The sequence below is a fragment of the Dromiciops gliroides genome, chromosome 4 (genome assembly GCF_019393635.1).
Source record: "Dromiciops gliroides isolate mDroGli1 chromosome 4, mDroGli1.pri, whole genome shotgun sequence".
Taxonomy (NCBI): domain Eukaryota; kingdom Metazoa; phylum Chordata; class Mammalia; order Microbiotheria; family Microbiotheriidae; genus Dromiciops; species Dromiciops gliroides.
In genome coordinates, this window is record NC_057864.1 from 313,566,122 (window position 1) to 313,593,058 (window position 26,937).

The 26,937-nt window shown below is 37.9% G+C and overlaps 1 protein-coding gene across 1 annotated transcript; it reads left to right on the forward strand.

Moving 5' to 3' along the window:
• The first annotated feature begins 3,596 nt into the window (after window positions 1–3,596).
• Window positions 3,597–25,245, forward strand: PM20D2 (peptidase M20 domain containing 2). Its single transcript, XM_043964268.1, has 7 exons — window positions 3,597–4,191; window positions 7,672–7,820; window positions 12,755–12,897; window positions 14,513–14,667; window positions 16,037–16,172; window positions 20,620–20,727; window positions 21,394–25,245. Exons 1-7 carry the CDS (start codon window positions 3,736–3,738, stop codon window positions 21,582–21,584), a joined length of 1,338 nt encoding a protein of 445 aa, XP_043820203.1. The 5' UTR covers window positions 3,597–3,735; the 3' UTR covers window positions 21,585–25,245.
• The last annotated feature ends 1,692 nt before the right edge of the window (window positions 25,246–26,937 follow it).

Genomic DNA, 26,937 nt, shown 5'->3' on the forward strand with positions numbered 1-26,937 from the left:
CTCTTAAGTGATACAGACATCTGACTTATCTGATGGGAAATTAACTCTGGTCATCACAATGATGTTATATAACTTTTCAAAACCTATTCAGATCCTTGAAGGGAGGAAAACATAGCACTAAGAGAAAATATCTGTAGTGTTATAGATCTTGGACAATATTTGTTGATTCTAAAAAATCAAAAGGTTGAATGGATTTTTTTCTTTATCAAATTGATTGGGGGGCAGCTAGGTGGCGGGGGAGGAAGAGGAAAGGGGGAGGGGGGAGAAGGGAAGAGTAAGGAGGCTATAGCCCTGATGTCAGGTAAAGGATGATGTGAATGACTGATCCAGCAAAAAATACTACAGTCGTGAAACACAGGGCAAGACTACATGATGAAAGATTAGAATTAATAACAGTCACTGTCAGTAGAGTCCTCTCTGCCTCACTCTTTTCTCCTAGATTCCCCCAAGGCTAGATAGAGTCTCACCAGGTCAGAGGAGCCATTGACCTCTCACCCAGAAACTGTTTTGTTTCCAAATAATGGATACAGTATCCGTCCCAGGGTCATTTAGATAATTCTCAAAATAGTCTTCATAACTTGGGACAATAATAAAAACCAAAATGATAGAATACAATAAAATACTATGTTGTTTAATTTATTAATTGCATCTGATTCTTTGTGACCCCATCTGTAGTTTTCTTGGCAGAGGTTCTGGAGTGGTTTGCCATTTCTTTCTTCAGCTCATTTTACAGATGAGGAAACTGAGGGCAAACAAGATTAAGCAACTTGCCCAGGATCATACAGCTAGGAAATGTTTGAAGCAGGATTTGAACTCAGGTGTTCCTGATTCCAGGTAGGTCACTCTATCCACATATAGGCTAAGCACTGGGGATACAATTAAGAAAAGTTAGTCCCTGCCCTCAAGGAGCTTATAATCTAATGGGGAAGAAGCATAAAAAGAAACTAAAAAGCTTTGGAGGGAAGAGTAGAAAGTCTATAAAACTGAAGCACAGGTTCTGGCATTTTACAATATTCTTTTACATATAGTTACACCTTGATCTTATTATAACTTACGAGGTGTGTTGGGAGTATGACTCAGTTTTTCCTACATTCACACTTGTGTGTAGTTCATTGGATCACAGGAACAAAGAGCTAGAGCTGGACAGAACTTCAAGAAGCCATCTAATTCAACCTTCTCATTTTACAGATGAGTAAACTGAGGTCAAGAGAGGTTAAATAATCTGACCAAGATCATGTAAGTAGTACACATCAGAAGTGAGATTTGAACCTTACATCCTCTGACTGTAGAGCTAGTGCTCTTTCCCAAAGACTCATCTTCCTGAGTTCAAATATGGCCTCAGACACTTCCCCACTTTCTCTGTAAAATGAGCTGGAGAAGGAAATGTCAAATCATTCCAGTACCTTTGCCAAAAAAAAAAAAAAAGCCCAAATGGAGTCAGGAAGAGTCAGACAGGACTGAAACAACACTTTGGCTCCAGCATACTTGTCTAGCCTTATCACATACTATTCCACTTAAGGTACTCTAATGTTATGGGCCTGGGGTACCTCAGAAGTTTTCTGGGGGAAATCAAGTAACCTTCTCCTTGAGAAACTAAACCAAAGGACAGACACACCTAAAGAGATAAGTGGCACCCGATCTGGACCGAGTTAGCTCTAAGACCATCACCTTTCATTTCAGTCTCTCCTACCCCTTAGGGAGATAAGATTAGGTGTGGCTGCTGCCTTTGTGGCATGAGGGGGACAGAGATGGCTTGAGAGATCTGAGCCTCCTCTCGCCCAACTTCCCCTAGTCACCACCAGTTGGGGATGGTCCTCCCCCAATAAGGGGGTCCTCTATAAAAGTATCTGCCTGTCTCCTGCTCAAGGAGATAGATATCTTAGAGAGCCACGCCTCTGTGCCATGCCTTCTCCCCATGACAAGTCCACAAACTTCTCTCTTGGTTTCCTTTCCCTAACGCCTATATAAACTATTATTTTACTCTAATTGAATTTGTGTGCAAGAGGGTATAGTATAATTCTTTAAAGAGGAATTCCTATCCCAAAACCCCCACCAATTTCCCTCATAACACCGTGTTCTAGCCAACTATACTATAATTTATATATGGCATCCCCCAATTGAAATTGACTTCTTCCATTGTCATTTATTGAGTTATCCATTAGAAGTCAAATTTATATGCTACTTTCTTCATATAATCTACCTCCTCAATCCCCCCAGGGTGAAGTTACATCTTCTACCTCAATTATATGACAATTTATATTATATCATACTTATTTGTAGCTATATGATTTTCCTCCTTATTGGTTCTTTGCAATATAGTCCTGAACTATGTTATTTTTCTTTTGCTTGTCGCCAGTCTTTGCATCTAATTAGTGTTCAATAAATATTTATTAAATTGACCTAAAAAGCACCAAGGACAATTGTCTTGAGGCAGATGTTTCCCTTCACTAAAACTGTGGGGATAGATGTTGAAGAAAAACCCAGGTAAGCACCAGTATTTCTTTAGAGAATTTTTCTGCACCTCCCCCCTCCCAATTTATGTGCAACTTGAACTGGTGACCTTCTGCTTAGCAACCCAATTGTTATGGGGCAGTTTTCTCAACCTCTAATGGATACAGCATGTAATACCAAGAGATCTGCTGGTCACCTGTTTTCTGAACCTGAAAAACTGGTAGAAACTAGAGAATTTAACAGTTGCCAACATGCCAGGTCCTACTTCTTGGGCAAAAGCCAGAATCTTGGGGGATAGCTTCCAAATCAAGAGTGCTTAACCTTTTTGTGTAGCATGGACCCTTTTGGCAATCTGCTGAATTCAAGGGGTCCTCTTTTTAAAAAAAATTACATTTTATTTTAACCAAGACCTTCTTTCCCCCTCAACCCTCCTCCCCTCACTGAGAAAAGCAAGAAAAACAAAATCCCTGATACAAATATGTATAGTTAAATAAAACAAATTCCTGAAGGCAGGGAATGCCTTTGCCTAAATTTTTTTAATTAAAAAAATTTTTTTTAAATCCTCAACGCTTAGTAGAGTGTCTGGCACATAGCAGGCGTTTAGTTATTGTTTCTTGCTATTAATATTGAGCCTATCACCTTTCTATCAGGAGACCAGTAGCCGATTTTATCGTGAGTCTTGGAGCCCCTTCTCAGAATCATGTTTTTAAACAACTGAAGGGAACGCTAAATTTCAGTTAGAGGTTAGTGAAAATAAAGGTGTAATTTTCCCCCATCCAAGTTCACAAACCCTTGAAATCCACTCATGGACGGTTGGGTCCCCGTTAGTGGATCACAAGTTAAGAACCAGATGTACCCTCACTGCCCATTTGCGGAGAGCCCAGTTGCCTTCTATGCCTGCTCCTGGATACTTTGTATTCGGATACCGGAGGGTTTTTCTGTACTTAGAACCCACAGTTCTGGGGAGAGATTAAAATAAAGACAAGAGGTAAGCATTATAAACATAGTTCAGTTTCAAGCCCTAGGGAAGAGAGAAGGCAGCCGACTACATTTCCCAGCAGGCTCACCGGGAGGGCGGACGTAGGAGAGAGGGAGGGGAAACAAAGAAGGGCGGTGATTGGGCGTGAGTAGCCTGGGGGCGGAGCAGAGGCGGGGCTCACTGGCTCTTGAAGAAGAGGCTGGCGCGATCTCCCAGGGAGACTGGCTGGTTGTGGAGTGGAGTTTACCTTCTCCCTTCTCTCCGAATCCCTTCCTCCACCCGGTTGGGACGAGGTGTTAACAGCCATGAGACCGGGCGAGGAGCTGCCTGGAGAGGGCGGCAGCGCCGTCCCGGAGCTGGAGTTGCTGAAGTGCCGCGCTGCTGAATGCATCGACGAGGCCGCTGAGCGGTTAGGGGCCCTGAGCCGAGAGATCTGGAGCGAGCCCGAGCTTGCCTACCAGGAGTACCGGGCCCACGACGCCCTGACCCGCTTCTTCGAACAGGAGCCGCCGGCCGCCTCCTGGGCGGTGCAGCCGCACTATAAGCTGGACACGGCCTTCAGGGTGGAATGGGAGTCTTTGGCTCCGGGGTCCGGGTGTCCCGCTCCTGCTCCGCTGCAGCTGTGCTTCCTCTGCGAGTATGACGCGCTGCCGGGCATCGGGCACGCCTGCGGCCACAACCTGATTGCCGAGGTGGGCGCAGCAGCCGCCCTGGGTCTGAAGGGGGCGCTCGAGAGCCATCCGAGCTGTCCACCGGTGAAGGTGAGATCCGGCTGGGCTCGGGGCGGAGAGCGCTGCGGATATGTCCCACACCAGCCCCCGTACACGGACCCTCACGGTCTCCCTGGGGAGGGGTGGGGGTGGGGGTGGGGGTGGGGGTGGGGGTGGGGGGAGAGCGGGAAACTCCTCTCCTTGTCCCCCCGTTGGCTTTCTCCCAGTTCAGAGCATTTCAGGACTGACAGGGTTCCTCTTAGACTGGTGTGGCTTTTCTAAATCTTAGAAGGCGGATCTCATACTAGATAGACAGATAGACAGACAGACCTAAATACTTAATTAAGATTCAATAAAATAACTCTTTTGGATAGATTGCAACCTACTCCTGTATAGAAGGGCTTTGAGCAGAGCTGTAACTAGGGCAGGGCCGGTGGACCTTTTTGCCAGGGTGGATAACGTAGAGGGTGCTGACAGCACTTGTAGTCTTTCAGTAGCATAGAAATAGCAAAGCTTAACACCTGGTTAACCAGAATAGTAAGTTTAAAATGGGAAGCTAACAGATAGTGGGTTGGGTGAGCTGCCAGTCGGGGCTTCTGTCTTTCTACCTTTCAAGGAGGTGGTATCTTTCCTGACCCCCCAACTGAAGGCTCACTTCATGTTCCTTTACTTAGGCTTGATTTGTAGAACTTTTTCCCTAGGCATGAATTCTTAGTTATGGTTTGTCTTTGGACCCCAAAACTAGTGTCTTGTCTAGTATTTTGAGTAAGTGATGATGTGGGGAGCTCTAAAGACATTTTGTGTCTGTACCTATTTTCTTGGGGCGGGGGTGGGGGGGTGGGGGGGTGTGTTAGTCCATAACAAGGACTGTATAAGGGAGGAAAGTAAAACAATAAATGGGCAAATAGGGATACTGTACTTTGAAGAGATCTACAGTGGTTATAAAATCACTAGAGGCAACCCTCTGTGGCTACTGTTGATCTTTCTGGACAGCTTTTATTTTTAAATAATGGAGAGATTTTTTCCCCCCTTATACTTTATAATCCCCATAGAACTATTGTTTCTATAATAATAGGGAAGCATTTTAAATACAGTTCAGTTTAGGCTTTGTTTTTTTTTAGAACTTTTTCCTTCCTGTATTAAAAAAAAACCAAACCACCTATTCAAGGGGAAAATGTTAATTAGGTTTGATAAAATTTCATTAAAGGAGTTCGTTATTTCATTTAGCATATGTGAATAATTACTCATCACCATTGGGCTAAAATTGAATAAAGCCTTGTTTTGGTTAAGGAGAATGTTCACATTTTTATTTTGTTTTTTTAAGGCCATTCTCCCTTGTCTTTTTTCTTGTAAGCTCTCCTTTTTTTTTTTTTAAATCATTGTCCATTTAGGGAAGGGGTTGTTTGTTCCTGAATGTGGGCAACTTCTTCTCTTCTTCCCTTATCAATATAAGAAGAAGAAAAAACACTAGAGTGTCAAACCAGGAATATTAGAAGTTCTGAGATTAGCATGGGGCACATAACAAACATTTATTAAGCTCTTACTGTATGTCAGGTGCTAGGTGCTGAGGATACAAAGAATGGCAGAAACATTTTCCTTCCTCTCCAGGAGGTCCCATTCTAATTGGGAAGACAGTGTATGAATACTCTGTTACAGGATGTAATTAGAAGGTAATCTTCAAGGGAAAACTCTGGGGAGAAGGTTCCTGGTTGACTAGAAAAGGCCTCCTGTAGAAGTTGAGATTTTAATAGTCTTAGAGGAAGCCAAGGATTCTTGAGAGGAGGAAGTGAGAAGGGAAAGCATTCATTCCAAGCATGGGGAATAGCCTATACAAATGATTTGGGAGAAGGGGGCTGGCAGTCGAGAAGATTATGAGGTCAGTTTGGGACATGGTCGAGGTGTCAGTGGGACCTTGAACCTAGATATCCAAAGGACAGTTGCTAAAATGGGAGTGGAGCTCTGGAGAGAGATTAAGGTATGCAGATCTGGGAATCACCTGCATAAATAGGATAGTTGAATCCAAGGGAGCTGAAGGGCTTTGGAGGGCTAAAACAGAGGTAATAATGATCTTTTTAAAGAGGTACATAATCCTATTTGTATAATTTATAGGAATCATATCGCTTTTAAACAGTAATAACTGTCAATTTTAGGAAAATTAATGTCATCTCTTACACAGTAATGCATATATACATATATCAACTTAATTAATTGCATTTGCTTTTTAAGGGTAGGAATCTTGTCATTTTCCATCTTTGTATCCCTAGGTACCTAATAAATGTTTGTTGAATTGAATGATTTTAGAACCTAAGGAGTCCCATTTTTCAGTGACATTTTTTCTGACTGTTTAAAATTGTATGTTTTGAAGAAAGTATTAAATATTAAAGTAAAATGTTTATTCTGTAAAGTTCTTTTTTGTTTAATTAGGTGTTTGGTGACCAATAAATCTGCCGGATTGAACTGGTGGAAACGAATTAGTAAGTTTGTGTAATTGGTCATTTCTAACTGTGGTATTTAAGATTGTTTAATGCACTTATAAAAATAATCTATCTTGGAACTTCTTAATGAGGTAGCAACATAAGAGTAGAAGTCATGAGATCTGAATTTTAGTCCCAACATTACCTTAGCCTTTCTGTGTCCCTTTAGGCAAGCCACTCTCCTTCCTGGGCCTCTTTTTCTTTCCCTGTCAAATGGTACTTGTCACCTACCTCACAGGGTTGTTGTGAGGATTAACTAATAAATAATTATAAAGCTCTTTGCAAATAATTTGCTTATTAATGCTAAACTACAACATACCTCTGACATATCCTGCCTGTGCAACCCTGGACAAGTCAGTTAACCTATCATTGCACTAGGACAGGGGTGCCAAACTCATCGGCTGCAAAACCAAGTGCAGCCCAGTCAGATTAAAATGTAATTGGGAAATGTTTAATAAAATAAATAAAAATACAACATAACATAGATAATGCTAATCTGTGGTTTTCTAACTAAATATGCAGCCCTCAGGGATCTTTTCTGTTTGAGTTTGATACCACTGCTCTAGGCAACTCATCCAGACTATTAAGTTGCCCAGAAGGTATTGATCTGCACTGGGGAAGTTTTCCTCATGCAGGACTTCTCTCTCCACCCATGAAATCCCAGGTCCAATCCTTGTTTATACATATCTAACATTTAGTCAAGAAAAGTTGCAATAAAGGTTTTAAAGACTACCTGAGTTACAGAGTACTTTGAACAACCAAATAGTTTTAGTTCTCTTTTCATCATAAGCATTTCAGCCAGAAAATTTCTGATACCTGTCATCAAATTGGTATTCATGTGATTCATGTGAGTTCTTTTGTATTGCAATGTAAATTAAAGTGTGAATTGCTGAGTATCAAAGGTCACTCACACTAGTTCTATGTTAGAAGCTAAAGTCTTTCCTGTAGTTTGAAAACATAAACAATGAAGTAGATTCTGAATGAATGTGTATTAGAAACCTGTACTATATTTGGTGGACAAATATTAGGGCTTTTCTGACCCCTGTGTCTTTTCTAGATCACTGTCCTGGGCACTCCTGCAGAAGAGGAAGGAGGTGGCAAAATTGACTTACTTGAAGCTGGAGCTTTTAAAAATCTTGATGTTGTTTTTATGGCTCATCCATCACAAGAAAATGCTGCTTATCTTCCTGATGTGGCTGAGCATGAGTAAGTAAGGAAGCTGAAGAAAAGAGATGTTTCTTCTTTGAAACTAGAATTCAGAATGTTTTTGATACAACACTTGAATTTCAAAATGTTTATATTACCTCTTTTATCTTGGTGTCTCCTGGAGAGGGGTGTGTGTGAGTGTGTGTGTGTGTGTGTGTGTGTTTCTGTGTTTGTGTGTTCTACAGAAACCATTTCATTTCTTATATCCTCATTCCCTTACATATACTCTAACATATCAGTGATCTCATTGATTATGGGCATTCCCTTCAGTGATGTGGTCTTGCCTCACCCTGTTCAGCTTTTATTTATGTTCTCCCATAAGTTTGCTGAAAGAGGTCCACCCTTTGAGCCTGGAGCCTTTCTGGCTTGTGGCATATAGGCTGATTACCAAGCTGTTTCTCACTTGTGCTCTTGACTACCTCGACTGTTTTGAGAACACATTTCTTTGATAACATTTTTCCTTTCTTTTTTTCGGGGCAGTGGGGTTAAGTGACTTGCCCAGGGTCACACAGCTAGTATGTGTCAAGTGTCTGAGGAGGGATTTGAACTTGGGTACTCCTGAATCCAGGGCTGGTGCTTTATCCACTGCAGCACTTAGCTGTCCCTCTTTGATAACATTTTTTACTCAAGTTGTTTTGTTTTGGTTTTTTTGAAACTTATTATTTGTGTGAGCCTGATACCCACTATGTACCTCTTGGCACTTCCTGCTGTGGATTAAGACAGGTATTTAACAAAGGTGCTTTTTAGCTTCTTCTGGTCTCTTTTTGGCCAGCCCCTTTGTTTTCCTCTCCAAGGACAATGTGTGGCCTATCTTTCCATTTAACTGCAACTTCTTATAGTTTTATTTAGTCACAGAATTCAGTTATTCCAGCCATTTGACAAGGATCTCATTTTTCAAATACCAACAACTAAATTAAAATATATGGTCACTCTAAGAACTTAGGTTCATAGCATCTCATGTACCATTTTCTTCCCCCATCACTGCAGTAGGGAGCTATGCTAGATGGTTTGTATTTTCTTTGTTTCATGAATTGTTGTGGTCAAAGAGTCTGTCAGGTGGCCAACCTATTGGTGGTGAGCCTCTGTACTTAGCCAGGTTGGGCCTCTGAAAGTAGATTGTCTGTTATTTGGGCTATATTTAAAGAAATGGCCAGAGCTTTTACTTTGCTGGCAGAGCATTTAGGAAACCAAGGTCGCCTCCATGCCACAAAGAGGCATCAGAGAAGAGGGCTTTGTGGGGAGGTTTTGCAAATAGTAGGCACTTTATATCAAAGAAATAGTTCAATATGTGTGTAGCAATAGGAGATTTTCTGAGACTACATTTAATACTTTTCATTGTTTGACAATGAAGGTCATTTGGTTTGCCTTTTTTAAACTAAACTTTCATAGGCATTAAAGTGCTAGGGTGTAAAACTACTCTATAGCAAAGCTTCTTAAACTGTGGGTCACAACCCCAAACAGGGTCACATAACTAAATATGGGGGTCCTGAAAAATTTGGCAACAGTAAAAGATTATGTATACCTATTTGATCTACCTATATACCCAGGGTTGAGGAAAAATTTCTCGGACAAAAAGGGGTCACAAGTGGAAAAAGTTTAAGAAGCCCTGCTCTATAGGACCCCTATATTTTCCATTGGTAGTCTTATTTTAAAATAGATAATGAGTAGCATATTGGATTTCTGGTCCAATCTTGTACAAACATCTAAAAATCATTCATAATAATTTCTTTCTTTTTTAAAAAATTAATTAATTAATTAATTTTAGTTTTCAACATTTGTTTAGATAAGATTTCCAATTTCAAATTTTCCTCCCTCCCTTCCCTCTCCCCTAGACAGCAGGTAATCTGATATAGGTATATATATAGATAGATAGATAGAGATATATAGAGATATATCTATATATACATATCTATACAGAGAGAGTAACATTAAACATATTTCTGCATTAGTCATGTTATACGAGAAGAACCAGAGCAAAAAGGAAAAACCTCAAAAAAGAAAAACAACAGCACCAAAAACAAAAGAAATAGTATGGTCCAATCAGCATCCATATTCCACAGTTCCTTTTTTTTTTTTCCTGGATTTGGAGATCCTTTTCTATCATGAGTTCCTTGGAACTTTCTTGTACCATTGGATTGGTGAGAAGAATCTAGTTCATCACAGTTGATCAACTTAAAATATTGATGATACTGTGCACGATGTTCTGGTTCTACTCATCTCACTCATCATTAGTCCACATCATAATTTCTTTACATGATATTATAGAAAATGCAAACTCTACATAGCATAGTATTGCATATTGGTAAGAAGTTCAGAGGTCATTTAATCCAACTTTGTCATTCTACAGAGAAAGGAACTGAGGTACACAGAGATTAAGAGACTTGGCAAGGATCACACAGGAAGTGAATTGGAAAACTAGATTAAAAAGCAGGTCCCTTGACTCCAAATCAGTACATTTTCCACTGAATCAGGCTGCTTCTATGCCATCTGCATTAGAGTGTTCAGAAATAAAAAGTAAAAATGAAAAAGATTATTCTTGGCAAATCTAATCTTCAGTTACCTATTGAAATTAAGAACATGTACAATAATTTCTATCCAGGATGATGCTCTAATTCTTGTCATTAGTAAGGATTAACCTTGAAAGATTATAATGATTAGCTCTTATTTATTAGTGTCATTTTTATATTGTTTTTTAAATAAAGTTGGCATTGATATATTAGTAAAGTGCTGAGCTTTGGCTTCATACAGGAAAGCCCCATCCTGGTCTCACTCTGGTATGGCCCTTTACAAGCCTAAAGATGATTAAATGTTTTTTAATTTTAAAAATTATTGCTAAAATCAAATAATGATTAATATAGTTTTCTCTTAGTTTATATTTGTGGTATTTTTATTAATGGTTTTGAGAGTTAATCTGTAGAACTGGTATTAGAATATTTACCATGGAAAGTTGTGTGTGTGTGTGTGTGTGTGTGTGTGTGTGTTTAAAACAACCTTCCAAATAAATGTCTTAACAAGTGTTTTTCAGTTTCAAGGAGTTGGTGAGAGAATAGACCTATTCTGTTATTCAGCCAGCATTCATCAAAAGCCTACTGTGTGAACATTGTGCTTGCACTGGAAGAGATATATTCAAGAATACACAGCCTTTCTAGTTACTGCTTCATACTAACATAATAAAATTACATACCTAGAAGCTTTTTTTTTTTGCTATGGGAATGTTTGGAAACAATCCAGAAATGACATGAAATTTCCACATCTCAAACATTTAGTCTCTGCTCGTTGATTAAATCTATTGGTTTCCTAACAATTTGATACCACTCCTGAAATATCCTTAAATAGATTGTTTACATAAATGCTTAAAGATTTTTAGCTTTGTCATCTTTAGGCATTTTGGAGCATAATAATGATACATCTAAATGTTAGCTATGTAATAGGGCATATTTAGTCAAGTGTTTAAAAATAGTTTGTCCTACAGATTTGTAAAAAATGAACTGAAGTTCTTAAAAGTAGTTACTGAGCGTACAGGCATCTTGATTGCATTTCTTTGCAAAACCCTTTTTATTCTGATAGTAACTAAGCAACTAATCTTGAAGGTGGATATGTAATTCATAATGTTTCAAGGTATTATTGTTAAAAAAATTGTTTCAATTTGGATAGGTGAAAAAATGTTTTATAAAAATATAAGGTAAATGAAGTTTTTTTCATAATTATGTTAGTATTGGAAACAAAGAATATTATAAATTCTACGTGTTACTTTTAAAACTGTTCTGCTTCTCTGTGCCTTCGTCTGAACTTCCTTTTCTCTCTATGCATTAAAAATGGCCCTTTTTATTTTTTGGCATTTCTATTGCTACCTCTTCCCTTTCCCCAGTTAATTGAGAGAAAGAGGGGGGAAATCCTTGTAACAAATAAAAGCAATCAAGCAAAACAAACCCATACTGTGGCCCTGTCTAAGGATCTTTGCCTGTACATCATGTCCTGTCACGTTTGTCAGAGCATATGTGCTTCCTCATGGGAAGCTTTGATCAGTTCTCAAGTTTTTCTAAGTTGTTTTTCTTTGTGATGTTGCTGTTGTGCTTACATACATTGTTTTCATGTTTTTACTTAGTTAACTGCCTCAATTCTTATGACTCAGGATTCTCTGAAATCATCTCTTTCATCATTTCTTAAGGTGAAAAAATATTCCCTTGCAATTATATGCCACAACTCCTTCAGCCCTTGCCCAGTTATCCAAGAAGCAATCTAAGGCACTAGCCTTAGATTCTAGTTCTTTTCTCCTCCCCACCCCTACCTTTGATTCCCCTTCAGTTTCAGATATGAGTGAGGTCTATCTGATGTCCACTGCCCCAAACCCTTCCTCCATGTTTATATATTCTTCTCACAAAGTGTGCCTTATTTCTTTTTTTTTTAATTTTCATTTATTTATTTATTTTTGTGGGGCAATGAGGGTTAAGTGACTTGCCCAGGTTCACACAGGTAGTAAATCTCAAGTGTCTGAGGCCAGATTTGAACTCATGTCCTACTGAATCCAGGGCAGGTGCTTTATCCACTGTACCACCTAGCTGCCCCTTTCCTTCTTAATTGTAAATAGCTTTTGGTTATTAATCCCAAATTTCTGCTGCCACTTTACATGTTTATGGTCCTCTCCCTTAACCTATTCCGGCCCTCCACAACAAAAGTTGTTCAGTTCATGTGCAATACTCTAGCAGTTTATAGAAATAGGGCCCAGACTTGTAACTTCATTGAGATAAGGAAATCTCAAGTAAGGAAACTCCTTCTACCAGTGCAGGTTGGTCTCTTCTCTGCAACTTATACTAATAGAGGGTTGCAGGATTTATATATTTATTAAGTAATAGTACTGGGGTGTTTTACTTTGGGCTTTAAAAAAACTTCATTACAAATAAAGAAAATACATAACAAGTGATATTTATTCCTAGTGTGACTGTGAAATACTATGGAAAAGCTTCTCATGCTGCTGCTTATCCTTGGGAAGGTGTGAATGCATTAGATGCTGCTGTTCTTGCATATAACAATCTGTCAGTTTTAAGACAGCAAATGAAACCCACCTGGAGAGTTCATGGTAAGCATGTCAGTACTTCTTTGGTGCAGGCAGTAGTACTTACACTCAGTTGGAATTAAATAAAATTTTAATAAGAATATTATTTCCAAATGTTTATTAATTTAAGTGTAAAAATGAATTGCTTTTCAACATGAACTTATTTTCAGAAAAGCATGCAATGTGAGACTGACATGGTCTGGCTTTGTTTTTGTTTTATTTTTTAAACAGGGCAATGAGGGTTAAGTGACTTGCCCAGGGTCACACTGCTAGTAAGTGTCATGTCTGAGGCCAGGTTTGAACTCAGGTCCTCCTAAATCCAGGGCTGGTGCTTTATCCACTGCCCCACCTAGCTGCCCCCTGGCTTTAAATATTTTTAAAAGATCATTGTTTCTGAGTTCAAATCCAGCCCCAGACACTTACTATCAGTCTAACCCTTGGCAAGTCAACCTGTCTGCCTCAGGTTTGTCAATTTTAAAATGGTTATAATAGCACCTACCTCCCAGCATGGCTGAGAGGATAAAATTCGATTTTTTTTTTTTAGTGAGGCAATTGGGGTTAAGTGACTTGCCCAGGGTCACACAGCTAGTAAATGTTAAGTGTCTGAGGCCGGATTTGAACTCAGGTCCTCCTGACTCCAGGGCCAGTGCTCTATCCACTGAGCCACCTAGCTGCCCCTCCTTCTTTCCATTTACATGAAACAGACATCTTTGTATCCTGAGTCCTTAGCACAGTGGCTGGCACATAGTAAGTGCTTAATAATTGCATGTTGTCCTACTAATTATGGTTACTGAATACATTATATTTCTTTGTCTTGCTAGCTGTCAGTGCTTAGTTATCCTTCCATTATGATAACTTACTGTTGTGAAAAAGTTTTCTCAGTGATCGGTATCAATCACTTTCACATGGTCATAATACTTTGAAGTACCAAAATAATTAGTATCTCTTCACATATTGCTGCTAGAGACCTTAGAACACAGAACTTGGGCCCAGAAAAACTGGGTTTGTGCCCAGCTCTGTTGGAGAGCCATATATGACCTTGGACAAGTCCTTCTGCTTCTCCAAGGTTTAGTTTCTTCATTGATAAAGTGAAGGGCTTAGATTAGATGACCTAAAATACTTTCCAGTTTCAACATTCTGATTGTAGATCTAATCTCACTGATGTTGTCTGGTTTTGCTGCCCAAAATATTGATTTAAACATTCCAACTGTAATAAAATCTTGCTAAATACAGAGTAAATAGTATAATATTTTCTCAGTTAGGTTGTTTTCACCAACCTCACACATAGAATTGTAATAAATTACACATAATTAATTATATTTCTAGGCTTCATTTAGAATTAGAGGAAATGATCTTTAAAGTTGACCCTGTGTTATATAAACTCATTTCTATCTTCACAGGAAGACTTGGGCTTATACTCAGCTATTATATTTCCTTTCTGCTTGGCTACAAAACATCACAAAGTAACAGTACATATAACTTTCAAAATCCTTTGCATTTGGGGTTTCTATGTCACTAATAACCTTAAATCCTTTTATATGAATATTAGTAGAAAAGCTTTATACTCTTGTTACAACTAAAGTCTTTGCTTTTAACAACTTATTTTGCTTCACTCTAATAACTTGACTTTTTATTTTAGGTATAATTAAACATGGTGGTGTGAAACCTAATATCATTCCCTCATACTCTGAATTACTCTATTATTTGCGTACACCCTCAATGAAAGAGCTTCCGATTTTGACAAAAAAAGCAGAAGATTGCTTTAGAGCTGCTGCTTTGGCTACAGGATGCACAGTAAGAAATATTAAGAGCTAATCCATTTGTTAATCAGAAGTGCTTAGAAGGGATGAGGGTTTGGAGGGGGAAGGACTTTGGTTTGGTTTTTCTCTGCATTTTAAAGAACAAAAACATTTTAGAGACAAATGGAGAGAAAAATCAGGTTATCTGATTTCATTAACATAATTATGTGATTATTTTCATCTCGCTTTGACTTTATTATGAATTGTTCCTTTTCCAATTTCACATAATATTATAACTATAAAAAGAGGACTATTTATTCAGTTGACTGAATAGTTTATATTTCAAAAGGCCAAAGTCTCTTAGAATGGTTGACTCTGGCCCCTCATGCTTAGGAAGAAGTATTATAAGTATCATAAGTATCATAAGTGATAGGAAAGACTTCACAGTTATTAGGAGATGCTCTGGGGGCAGTTATATACCACACTTATGTTAGCTACAAAAATTAGTATTAATCATTAGTTTTTATTTTCCTCAGCAAACGTGTAAATTTACCTTTTTAGATTTGTTATGTAATCAAATCCCTATTAAGGGAAACAAGTTATTAGCAAAAGCTGATTCTTTAAAAAAAAACATGTGGGATAAAAATAATATATGTGATACATTATAGTAAACATAGGACCTTGGAATGAGATGGGGGGGGGGAACTGCCTTTTTATTCTGCAGAAGGGGATTTTATTTCTGACGTCAATCAGGTCAATAAATATTTATTGAGCATGTATGAGGTCTGTGTCAGGTGCTACAGTAATCCTGAATTTACAGCCTACTTGGGAGGGACAAGATATACTTCCTTGAACTGTTATCTGAATTATATATTAAGTGCCAAGAAGTAATAGACACACTAAGTGCTACAGTTCTGAGGAAGAATACAGCTCCAAGAGGCCATGATTGTTATTTAATGCTGCTTGGGGGATGTTAGACTTCAAGTGGACTTTGAAGGAAGAATAGGCGTCAACTGGGTGGAGTGGAGTGATGAGGCCATTCTAAGCAAGAGAACCATATAAACAAAGGCCAGAAGATTTGTTCCTTCTGGTAGATAGACAACAGGAAATAAATTAAGTGACTGGGTTAGCTAGGGAGGTACACGTAGGTTAAATTACCTCTTCCTTGGAAACTGGTAAGAAGCATGAGCCAATTTAGTGGCCCTACATATAAAGATGTACCTATGGTCTGAACCCTAAGAGACATCCTTATAATGAGACTATGTATATACTAAGATGTGTATATATTTGAATGTTCTCAAGGCAGGAGACAAAATCCTGGGTGCAGGTTATATGGTACAGTTAAGCTAATAACTGCGTCCTTCAAAGGCTTACAGGTGCTTATAACTTAATTGATTTGAAAAATTACTCCATCTTTTTAATAGGTGGAATTAAAAGGTGGAGTACATGACTACTATAATGTTCTTCCTAATAAGAGTCTCTGGAAAGCTTACGTGGAAAATGGAAAAAAGCTGGGAATAGAATTTATTTCGCAAGATTGTATACCAAGTGAATCATCAGGTAATTCTAAGTGTGCTTATTTATTTATCTATTGACAAAGGTCTTTACCTTCTCTCCCTCTCTTTTGGTCTGGGCCTGTCATTTAATCTATGTATAGTGCTTCCTTTGAGGAAACTTCTCAACAAATGCTGATGGACAAGTGTTCTGTAACCCATCTTAAGAGCTCCGTTCCCTAGTTAACTTTTTAAATGTTTCTAAGTGACTGGCTCAGGGTTAAAGGTCTCTCTGGACCTTGGGGTTAAAGGACACATATGGCAGAAGTAGGACCTGAGCCCAGGTGCTCCTTACTCTTAAGGCCAGCCTTATCCACTTTACCAGATCTACCTCCCGCATATTGGGGAATAAAAGGGCATGGATTGTTCGTGGAAGGAAATGTTTCCTCTCAGATATTTAATAGATTAAAGTTAAGGTTGGTTAATCTTAAATTAAAGTTAAACTTCAGTTTAAGAAATTGAAGTTAAGGACAGGGGGAAGCAAATGTACCTTTCTGCAAATACAGAATGCCAGGCGAGTTCATTTTGTTTTTAGAAATAGCCATATACTTGGCTTTTTTTTTATTCCAGGTATTTACATTGTGACATTTGATTTAGCTAATTTTCAGATGACATGATTAAATATGTGATCTCTAAATCTTCTTTCTCCAATTCCTATGATTGTGAACAACTTAAAAAAGAAAAGGAAAATTCTTAATAAGTTGTTCTTAATCCTCTTTATAAACAAGCAGGGTCATTGCCAGGGCAATACTTACTTAGTTGTACAGGGAGTTGGTGATGTTTGTATTGGTCTGTTGCTAGGGGATAAAGAATACTTAGCACAGGTTTTCAAAAATATAGAGATACCATGAGGTTGCTTTTAGGTTTTTCTGCTATAATCAGTATACCATTTTTAAGAGCAAAGTGTCTCTTAAAATACAGTATGATATGAACCTAAAACTAAATTTAATTTTCAAGGTTTAATTAAAAACACCAGTTAGGAAGCACCTTGAAACCCAAGCAGTAAAATGACTAGATAGTATCTTCGTATAGAAGTTGAGTATTTTTGATTTGGTAGGTTGTTTTTTGAAATTTATTCTTTCTGAGGGGCATTTCTTACCCATATTACTTAGTCCACTTTATATTTATGTAGCAACTTTACTTTTAATAACTTTTAATTACTATGAAGTTGAATGTTCAAATTTTGACTTTTCTGGAAGTAATTTTTTATTCATCCTGTCTTCTATCTTTTCTTTCTGTATGGTAAGACTTCATAATGATTAACTTGCCAGAAATTCTCAGGATAGCTCACTGGAAAGTAATAACACTAGAAAAAAAAGAAACACAATGCAAAAAACATGTATATCTAGTTGACTTCCTCACTTCTACACAGTTTTTCATTTGGGGGGAAAAAACCAACTCCAATAGATATCATTGGGACCTGACAATTTTATGATGCTTTATGGCTTATAATCAGATGAAAACAAAGGCACTTGTATGTCCTTTCTTCTACTTCAAACAAAGATTTTGCAATAAATCTGTTTCTGTGTCTAAATGTTTGCCTTCTACTAACAGCACTTTGTCAGTGAAGTTCTAAGTTATATACAATAAACTATTTTCACTGCTTCCTAACCTACTGTGTGCAGAATCAATTTTGATTTTGAGTTATTTGCTTAATGGAGAAAGACCTTAGACTTTTTAGTAGTTTGGAGGGGTTTTTTGAGATGCCTGTCTCAACCTGCCATTCATTTTATCCCCATACATAACTGCTTTATTATCACTGGACTAGTTAATAACAAAAGTTGAACTGGATCCCATTCTCCTTATTCCAAGCACTTGACATCCTCTTTCCTAGGTTCAAATCTTCTCACTGAAGCTTCTCACTATAAATCTTATGATTCCTTCCTTAGCCCTCATCCATGTTTATTTTAATCATCTGAGCTGTCTCTCCCCAAGCTTGTCCTACCCTCCCCTTATACATACACTGGAAGCCCTGTCACTGCTCCTTATCCTTTCTCTTGCCCTAGTCTTCACCCCATTGGAATCTTGCCCCTGAAGCCACAGATAGATGTTTATGCTGGGGGAGTCCTCATTCTTGGTCCTTTGGAGCATGATGTTCTTGGCATCACAAATTCGAACTCTGAATGCATTTTCCCATAGAACATTGGCACTATGCTTTGTTATTCAGTATTTATTTAATTTAACCGGCATATATTAAACACCTTTTTAGTATAAGGTACTGTTTTAGGTACTCAGAGTACAAGGATGAAAGGAAACCTCAAGGAACGTGCATTCTACTCAAGGGATATAATATATACACTTGGAAATACTATATATACACACATCCTCATAAACACATATACCCATACATACACACAAAACAATGTCCATAGGAATCCAGCACTAACCGCTAGGGAGCGTTAGAAAAGGCTTCATGTAGGAGGTGTCACCTGAACTATGCTTTAAAAGAAGCTTGGGCCCTGAGAGGTAGAGGTGAAGGAAGATTCTATTTTAAACATAGGGAGTGATCCATATAGAGGCACTGGATGCAGGTGATAAAAATAGCATGTGGGAAGAATAACTATTTGGCCATTTTTACTGGAAGACAGAGTGCATAAAGGGAAGTAAATATGGAATAAGACTAGAAAGCTTGATTATGAAAAGCCTTTTTATTTTTCCTAGAATCACTAGGGAGCCACCGAAGACTTCAGTACGTGTGTGACCTAGTCAGATCTGTGTTTCAGGAATGTTACTTTGACATGTATGTGGAGGTTGGATTGGAGAAGAAAGACTAGAAACAATTTAGAACAACTTGGGAGTGGGGGTAGGACTACTGCAATAGTCCAGGCCAGAGGTGATAAGGGCCTGAACTGTGTTAGTGGACCAAAGGATATAAGATCATAGCTTTAGACCTGGGAGAAACCTTAGAAGTCATCAAATCAGTACTCCTCCCCCAACATATATACATGATTTTACAAATGAGGAAACTGAGATTAAACAACTAGTCTTGAGTCATACACTACTAAGTGTAAGGGTGACATTTGAACCCAGGTCTTCCTAATTCTGAAGCACACATCACTATGCCATACTACTAAGAGGTGTTGTAGGTAGAATTGAGAAGATCTAGCAAGTCATAGTATATAGGAATTGAGACAAGAATCAGGTTGTAAATGTGGCTGACCAGAAGGATGTTGGTAATTTCAACAGAAAGAAAGAAGTTTAGAGAATTAATGGGTTTGGCATATGGGTTCTCTTTTAGATATGTTGAGTTTTAGATGCCTATAGGACATCCAGGTAGAAATGTCTAGCAGATAGCTGCTAATGTGGGAATGGAGCTGAAGGACTGAAGCTCTAGATTTGGGGGTCATCTACATGGAAATGATTGAATACGAGTATACATGAGCTAAAGATAATGTCGTTAGAGAGAATATACATATATATGTAGAGAGAGTAATGAGTAAGTAATAAGTAGTAGGCAGAACCAGGATAATGATCCATAAAAGGAGACTAAAAAGGAACAGTTAAGACATGGAGGAGAGCCGAGAGAATTGTCATAAAAGTCAAGGAAGGAGAGATTGCCTTTGAAGAAGGGAAGTGTCCAACAGGGTCAAAAACTATACCAAAATCTAAGCACTAAGAAGAGGTCATTGGGTTTGGCAATGTGAAAGCATTGGTAACCTTACAGCTAAGGCGGGGGATTTGGGAGGACGGAGGGTAGAAGCTGCATTGCAAGGAGTTGAGAATAGAGTGAGAAGTGGGGAAATAGAGGTTGAGCTTCACCTAAGCTAACCATTGCTTATGGAATTTAGACAGTTTCTCAGAGGTCATCTTCTCTAGCCCATACTTAAATAGCATTCTCCTCCTATGTCCCCAAGAAATGCCTGTTTGCCTTTACTTGACCTCATTTCATAGAGAGCTTAGTACTTCCAGAAGCGGCCCATTCCACTTCTGGGTGTCTCAAATTGTTAACAAAGCCTTTCCTTATATCAAAACATAATTTTCCAGGGGGAAATATGTCTTGAGTTCCAAAATACCAAACTAATTTGCAAATAGATTTTGAGTATCTGATCCATTTGTGAGTTGAAGGTAGCTGGTATTAATTTTTAATAAAAATAACTGGCCCAGAAGCATAAGAAGTATCCAGTAGCCATGCTGCACCTATGTGCCTCACTGTGTTTTGCTTAATAACTATACTTTGCATTGTGTTATAGAAACAGGTTTGGCTTTTCTGGCTCTGGGGACCAGCTCTTAGGCTAACCTAGGTCAAGTGATAATGTTTTCTTCCCATCTTCCAGTATACTTTATTCTTCCTACCACTAATTCTTGTACAGTCTGACTTGTCTCTTTGAAAAATGTACCACCTTTCATTCACCATGAATATATTTTCATGTCTGAACTTAGAAAATGAGTTTTTGATTATACTTTAATAATTCAAACACTTAACTAAATGCACCTGTTATTTTGTATGCTTCAAGGTTCCACTGACTTTGGAAATGTTACTTTTGTGGTTCCTGGAATTCACCCCTATTTTTACATTGGTTCCGATGCGTTGAATCATACTGAGCAATACACTACAGCTGCAGGTAACGGTTTCTGACATGAATAGATTTTGGAATATATCATCTTGGGGGTAGGGTATGGGGAGAGAATTACTAGCATCTGACAGCTAGCATTCATATAGCACTTTAAAATTTGCATGGTCTTTTATGCATCTAATTTCATTTGATCCTCACCACAATTCTGAGAGGTAGCTGCTATTATTATCCCCATTTTACAGATGAGGAAACTGAGGCAGACAGCGAGCAAGTGCTTTGCCCAGGGTCTCACAGCTAGTAGTGTGTGAGGCCAGATTAGAATCAGGTCTTTCTGAATCCAGGTCTAGCTCTCTGTCCATTGGACTACATACCTCAAAGAAGCAAATTTGCCTTTGTGATATGATTATATCATAATTAAAATTACCCACAATTAGCTGTGGATGCTGTGGTAGGGGGGAGGAGGGAGCAGTGATTGAGCATTAACTGTCAAATTAATGAAGTATTCTTCATTGTCAAGTTGGTTTTAGTTTAATTTTCAGTGAGGCTGGAAAGTTTTTATTTTCCTCATTTATTCTGTCTATATTTGGATTATGTACATGTTGTCTCCCTAGTAGAGTGTAAGTTCCTTGAAGGTAGGGACTGTCTCATTTTCATCTTTATATTCCCAGTGCCTTGTACATAGTTGACACAAATGTTTTTTCTTGTGCCCTCTAGGATCCCAAGAAGCCCAATTCTACACTTTGCGTACTGCTAAGGCTCTGGCCATGACAGCACTAGATGTGGTTTTCAAACCAGATTTGCTGGAAAGAGTCAGAGAGGACTTTAGACTTAGTCTTCAAGAAGAGGAGTTTTTGAATACTACAGAACAAAACCAAGACCTCAGCACAATTTGTGAATCACGTTAAGAATCAGTTCTTCCCTTAATGAGGTAGGAAAGGATTTTTTTTCCCCTCAAGGAGAAGTTTCTGGTACTTTGAAATTGTGTGACACAATAAGAGGGGAAAATTCATTACCTCGTGTAATCTAAAATAATTTTTCACAGATCTATATTCCATGAAATTTTAAATGTACTGGAAATTGACATAGTTGCGACCTAGTAGTCTTAGTACTCAATCCTCCAACACAAATGACAGGTTTGTTATATACACAGCAAGAGATCTATATATGTAGAACTGCAAAGGTGAATGTTGAAAAGAATAAAGCTTATATCAGATTGCTTGCTGGCCTCAGGAGTGAGGAGAGAAGCGGGGCAGAGAAAAATTTGGAACTCAAAAAAATATCTTTACATGTAATTGGAAGAAAATTTAAAATAAAACAAATGCTTAAAAAAAGAAAAGAATAAGGTTTAAAATCTAATGTTCAATAGAATTTTTGGATAGAGTTTTTGGAAGCTGTAGGTATAAGGTAGTAAAAATAAACTGTGAAATTTTTTTTTTAAATATGTGACTAGCTTTTGTAGGCTTATTTATTAGAGATAGCTCATATACATTGATACTGTATGAATATTTTTAAAAAGAAGTGAAAGGAAAAGGAGCCAGGAAAACTTGTGTGTGTTGTGAATTTTGTGAATTGTTAGTCTTGACAATCTGGTATAATGATAGTAATACTTCATCTGAGCCTTCCCAGAATAGAATCAGTAAGGAAGGGCATTTGACTTGTGTGATCAAATCTCTTAATCTTTCTGGATTTCCATTTCCTTTCTTTATAAAAGGAGGGAATTGAAGGAGGGCTGCTCATGATTTTTTCTAGCTCTAGAATTCTGTGGTCTATAGTCTGTCCCCAAATTTAAAGTTCTCCATGAATAGATCTTTTAAGTATATGGTTTCTGGGGGCTAGGACTTGAGAATTGCATATCCCTTTCATTTTACAATAGACATAAAGAAAAGCACATTTTCACATTGATTTTTATTATACAGCTGGAGATTTTTCTGTTGACTGAGAAGAAAACGTTGAGTGAGGTTAAGATAATGGGCAGTTAGTCCTATGACATACTCACCATTGAAGAATCCTATCAGCACCATCCCTTATGGGAGTTGTGGTTCCTACTTAACAATTCACTTTTCCTTGCTGAGACTTTCTCTATTCTGGGATTTTTCTTTGGTCTCCAGGCACACCATTGCTTTCTATGACCCTAAGTTTTCCCAGGACAAAAAAATAATTCTACATAATGGCTTATAGAATTTTCCTCCCCATTTTCTCCTGCCTGGGCATTTAACAGCAAATAGTCTTGGGTAATTCTGACACATTTCACATTTAGGTATGGACATCCAAGCATTTGAAAATATGAGGCTTTGGGTGTGTGAAGCAAATGTATTGCTTGCTTTATCAGTTTGGCATAACTAGTGTACTTAGAGGGAAGCTTTTACCTGAAGGAAAAAATACATTATTTTACTGTTTTCTTCAGGTACTAATGATATTCTAGAACACCCCATTCCCTTTCTGACTTTGTTCCTGCCACCTTCCATGCCAAGAAAGCGTCTCCTATGACAATGAATGACTTGAGCCAAACCCCATGTGGAACTGCAATGCTATCTTTCTGTGTGGAAAGAAATACTGCCATGAACTTCATGTTCTAGTTTATAGGCATGACTGTAACTCATCTCCGTCATATCATTTGAAATTAGCAGGCGGAATCCCCCGTGCTGAAAGCTTATCTCTTTGGAATTTGGTTCTTGTGCTACAGTACCTTAGTGTGACCTTCATCCTAAGGGACCAAGGCCAGAATCGTTGAATTTTTCAAACCAACCTTCACCCTTATTCTCCCTAGTTGATAGGTCATCTTTACTTTCATGGTTTGCATTTTAGAGGACAGAGGAAAGTAAAAATTAAATAATCTGAGAGCATTATTTTTAGGCAAGAGTGAGTAGGGGAATCCAGAGGATCTATTTATTTTTGGTGTGCTGGTCATTTTTTCTTCTGCTGCTTTTGGGGTAAATTTGATGTGTATTATTTTTTGAAGGGAGAAAATTAAGTGCCTTTTCTAAATTGTTTTGAACTGTGACATGACTTGAAAAAGAATGTCATTCTTCATAGATTTAGAGGGTATTTGTTATGTGCCCTATTTTACATGCTGTTATGACTCTAATCAGAGGAGTCCTGCCTTCATGTCCTCCCTCAGCTTTGTCACCGTAGAAAAGTCACTGTAAAGTGGTAGATAATCCCTGTTGTGCTAAAGGATTGAAAAACAATGTATGGATTAGACTGTAAGCTCTTTGGAGCGAGGACTGTGACTTTCTCATTTTTGTATCTATATCACAGAGCCTTGTTACATGAGTGCTTGATAAATACTTGCTGAAAGAATATTACAGAATCTCAGAATTTGATTTTAAAATAGACTGTAATGGTCATCTAGTGTGATATACATGAAAAGAATCCCCAAATAACATTCCCAAGAAGTGGTTGTCAAGCCCTTTCTTAAAGATTTTCAAGGGGAGGCAGTCTGTTCCACTTTTAGACCGTTCTAATTGTTATATAGTTTTTTCCTGACATCAAGCCTAAATTGGCTCTCTGCAATTCCACCTTTTGTAACTTCCCTATTTTTAAACCAAGGGAATGAAATAACCTTGGAAATTACAAGATAAATTGTTAGGCTCTGATGACAAATTTTGTGGCCATAGCACTATACACTTCTTTTTTCTTTCTTTCTTTTCTTTTTTCTTTCTTTCTTTTTTTTTGCAATATACACTTCTTAGAAAAGAGAAATAGCAAATTATTTATGAGGTGTTATCTCTAAAGTGAGTGGGTGAAGAGAGATTCTTAACAATTACCTTTCATCCTATGTGAGTAATAGTCAAATTTTGGGGGGAAAAGTTAGATGAATTAGTGGTAAATTTTGAATTACATAATTTAAAAAGAAATTCAATTTTGCTAAACCCCCTTCTCCGATTTTAGACACTGGGTAATTCCATTTCAGAGATTAGAATTACTTTCATTAGCTACACTTAAGTCAATTCAATAAACATTTATTTCAAGTCTATGTGCAAAGCACACTTACTTATATACTGTATGACAGGCTGAAACTTTTCCCACAGTAATTTAAGCTAGTTAAGCACGACTTTGTACAATCTTTTATCACTTGTTTAATATAGTGGTGTTTTTTTTTCCAGAAAGCACAAATGTAAGCTTTGATTTAGCACAACTTTTGAGTTATCTTGAATTATTTAGACGTAATATAAATACAGATTCAAGTCCTTTTTTTGGGGGGAAAACAAAGCTATGTGATGGGATTATTGATTTGAAAACAAGACCTATGGCTCCATTTGGAACCTGTAAGGACAGAGTACATTTGTGTTGCTTCAACAACTTGAACTGCCTCTTTCCTCACCCCTTCCCACTTCTGTAACATTTATTTGTAAAAAATCAAGATGGATATGAATCAGTAATCATTATGGTATTTCCATGTCCCTTGGAACATATCAGTGATTTCAAGCCATTGTATTTATTTACAATCCACAAAAAAGTGTTAAGTAAAAATATGAAATAAGATTGTCAATAATTATCAGTCTGTATTCTAGATTTTTAGAGGTCACTGATTGGAAATTTTAAATAAAATTCTAATGAAATAAAAGCATGTTAAAGTGTGTGAGTTGTTTTAATGTGCTTGACAGAAGTTTTTAAAATATATTTTTGGAATTATTGTCCAGTCTCAATGTATAAAGTTATGGTGATAACATTTTGCATATCTCAAACATATTCACAATCTTTTAAAAATTATCTTAAGAGTTCAATGTGTAGGGCCGTGTGGAGGGGAATCCTTGCCAAAAGAAAAAGTGATTCTATTGCTCTACTGCTAGCTAGTCAGCTTTCTTAAGGCTAATGAAGTAGAATAAAAATCATTAAAATGTCCTACCTTTTGAGAGGCACAGTGCTCTGGCCTTAGTAGTTAGCAGTGGGAGAGGTATATTCAGAAATGTAGTTTTTTTCTTTGGTGAGACAATTGGGATTAAGTGACTTGCCCAGGGTCACACAGCTAGTAAATGTTAAGTGTCTGAGGCCAGATTTGAACTCAGGTCCTCCTGACTCCAGGGCCAGTGCTCTATCCACTGCGCCACCTAGCTGCCCCCAGAAATGTATTATTATTCAGGTAAATTAAGATGTTACTTCAGTCATCAAATAATATGTGTAATTTTAAAAAATATATGAAACAACTTTTGCAAAGGAGTATTTACATTTTCTTAAGAACACATATGCTTATCATGGTAGGTGCCTTTCTTTTTTTTTTTTTTGCAGGGCAATGGGGCTTAAGTGACTTGCCCAAGGTCACACAGCTAGTAAGTGTCAAGTGTCTGAGGCCGGATTTGAACTCAGGAACTCCTGAATCCAGGGCCGGTGCTTTATCCACTGCGCCACCTAGCCACCCCCCTTTCTTTTCTTTGTAATGGTACTCCAAACAAATGAATGCAAAGGGTAGTAAGTGCACACATATGTTGTGATAGGAAGTTCACTTTATGTTAGTTTTTGATTCCACTGTTATGGAGTCTGATGACTTGTTTCTAAACCATCATTTAGAGAACCTGAATATCGTGTTTTCATAAAATTTGGGGAGGATAGAATAATGCTTGACCAAATTCTTTCATTTTAAAAATGAGTATTATTCCCTTTAATGGCAATACATTTTTTCTTTTTCTTTTTTTTGGGGGGGGTGGGGGGGGCAGGGCAATGAGGGTTAAGTGACTTACCCAGGGTCACATAGCTAGTAAGTGTCAAGTATCTGAGTTCAGATTTGAACTCAAGTCCTCCTGAATCCAGGGCCAGTGCTTTATTCACTGTGCAATGGCAATACTTTTTTTTTTTTTAGAAATTGTATTCATTCTTTTTGTTTGTCTATTTGTTTTTGGTTTTGGGTGAGGCAATTGGGGTTAAGTGACTTGCCCAGGATCACACAGCTAGTAAGTGTCAAGTGTCTGAGGCCAGATCTGAACTCAGGTACTCCTGACTCCAGGGCTAGTGCTCTATCCACTGTGCCACCTAGCTGCCCCGGCAATACATTTTTAAAGTAAAAAGATGTCATCCCAGTTTGAGGTTAGATTGAAGGCATGGTAATACAAACACACACAGTGTTGAATTTTTAAATGGAGGTGAAAATAAAGCTACTGGTGGCATTTCTTAGTAGGTTACTAGGTTCTTATCCCTTGGGAATCTGAGTAGTTCAATAAGTGCTTCACAAGGGAAATGAAACTGTCCATGTCCCTCTGCTGAAAACTTGTACTCTTAATCTGTTCCCCTTCTCAATCTAAGGATAAAAGCTGAGCTCATCCT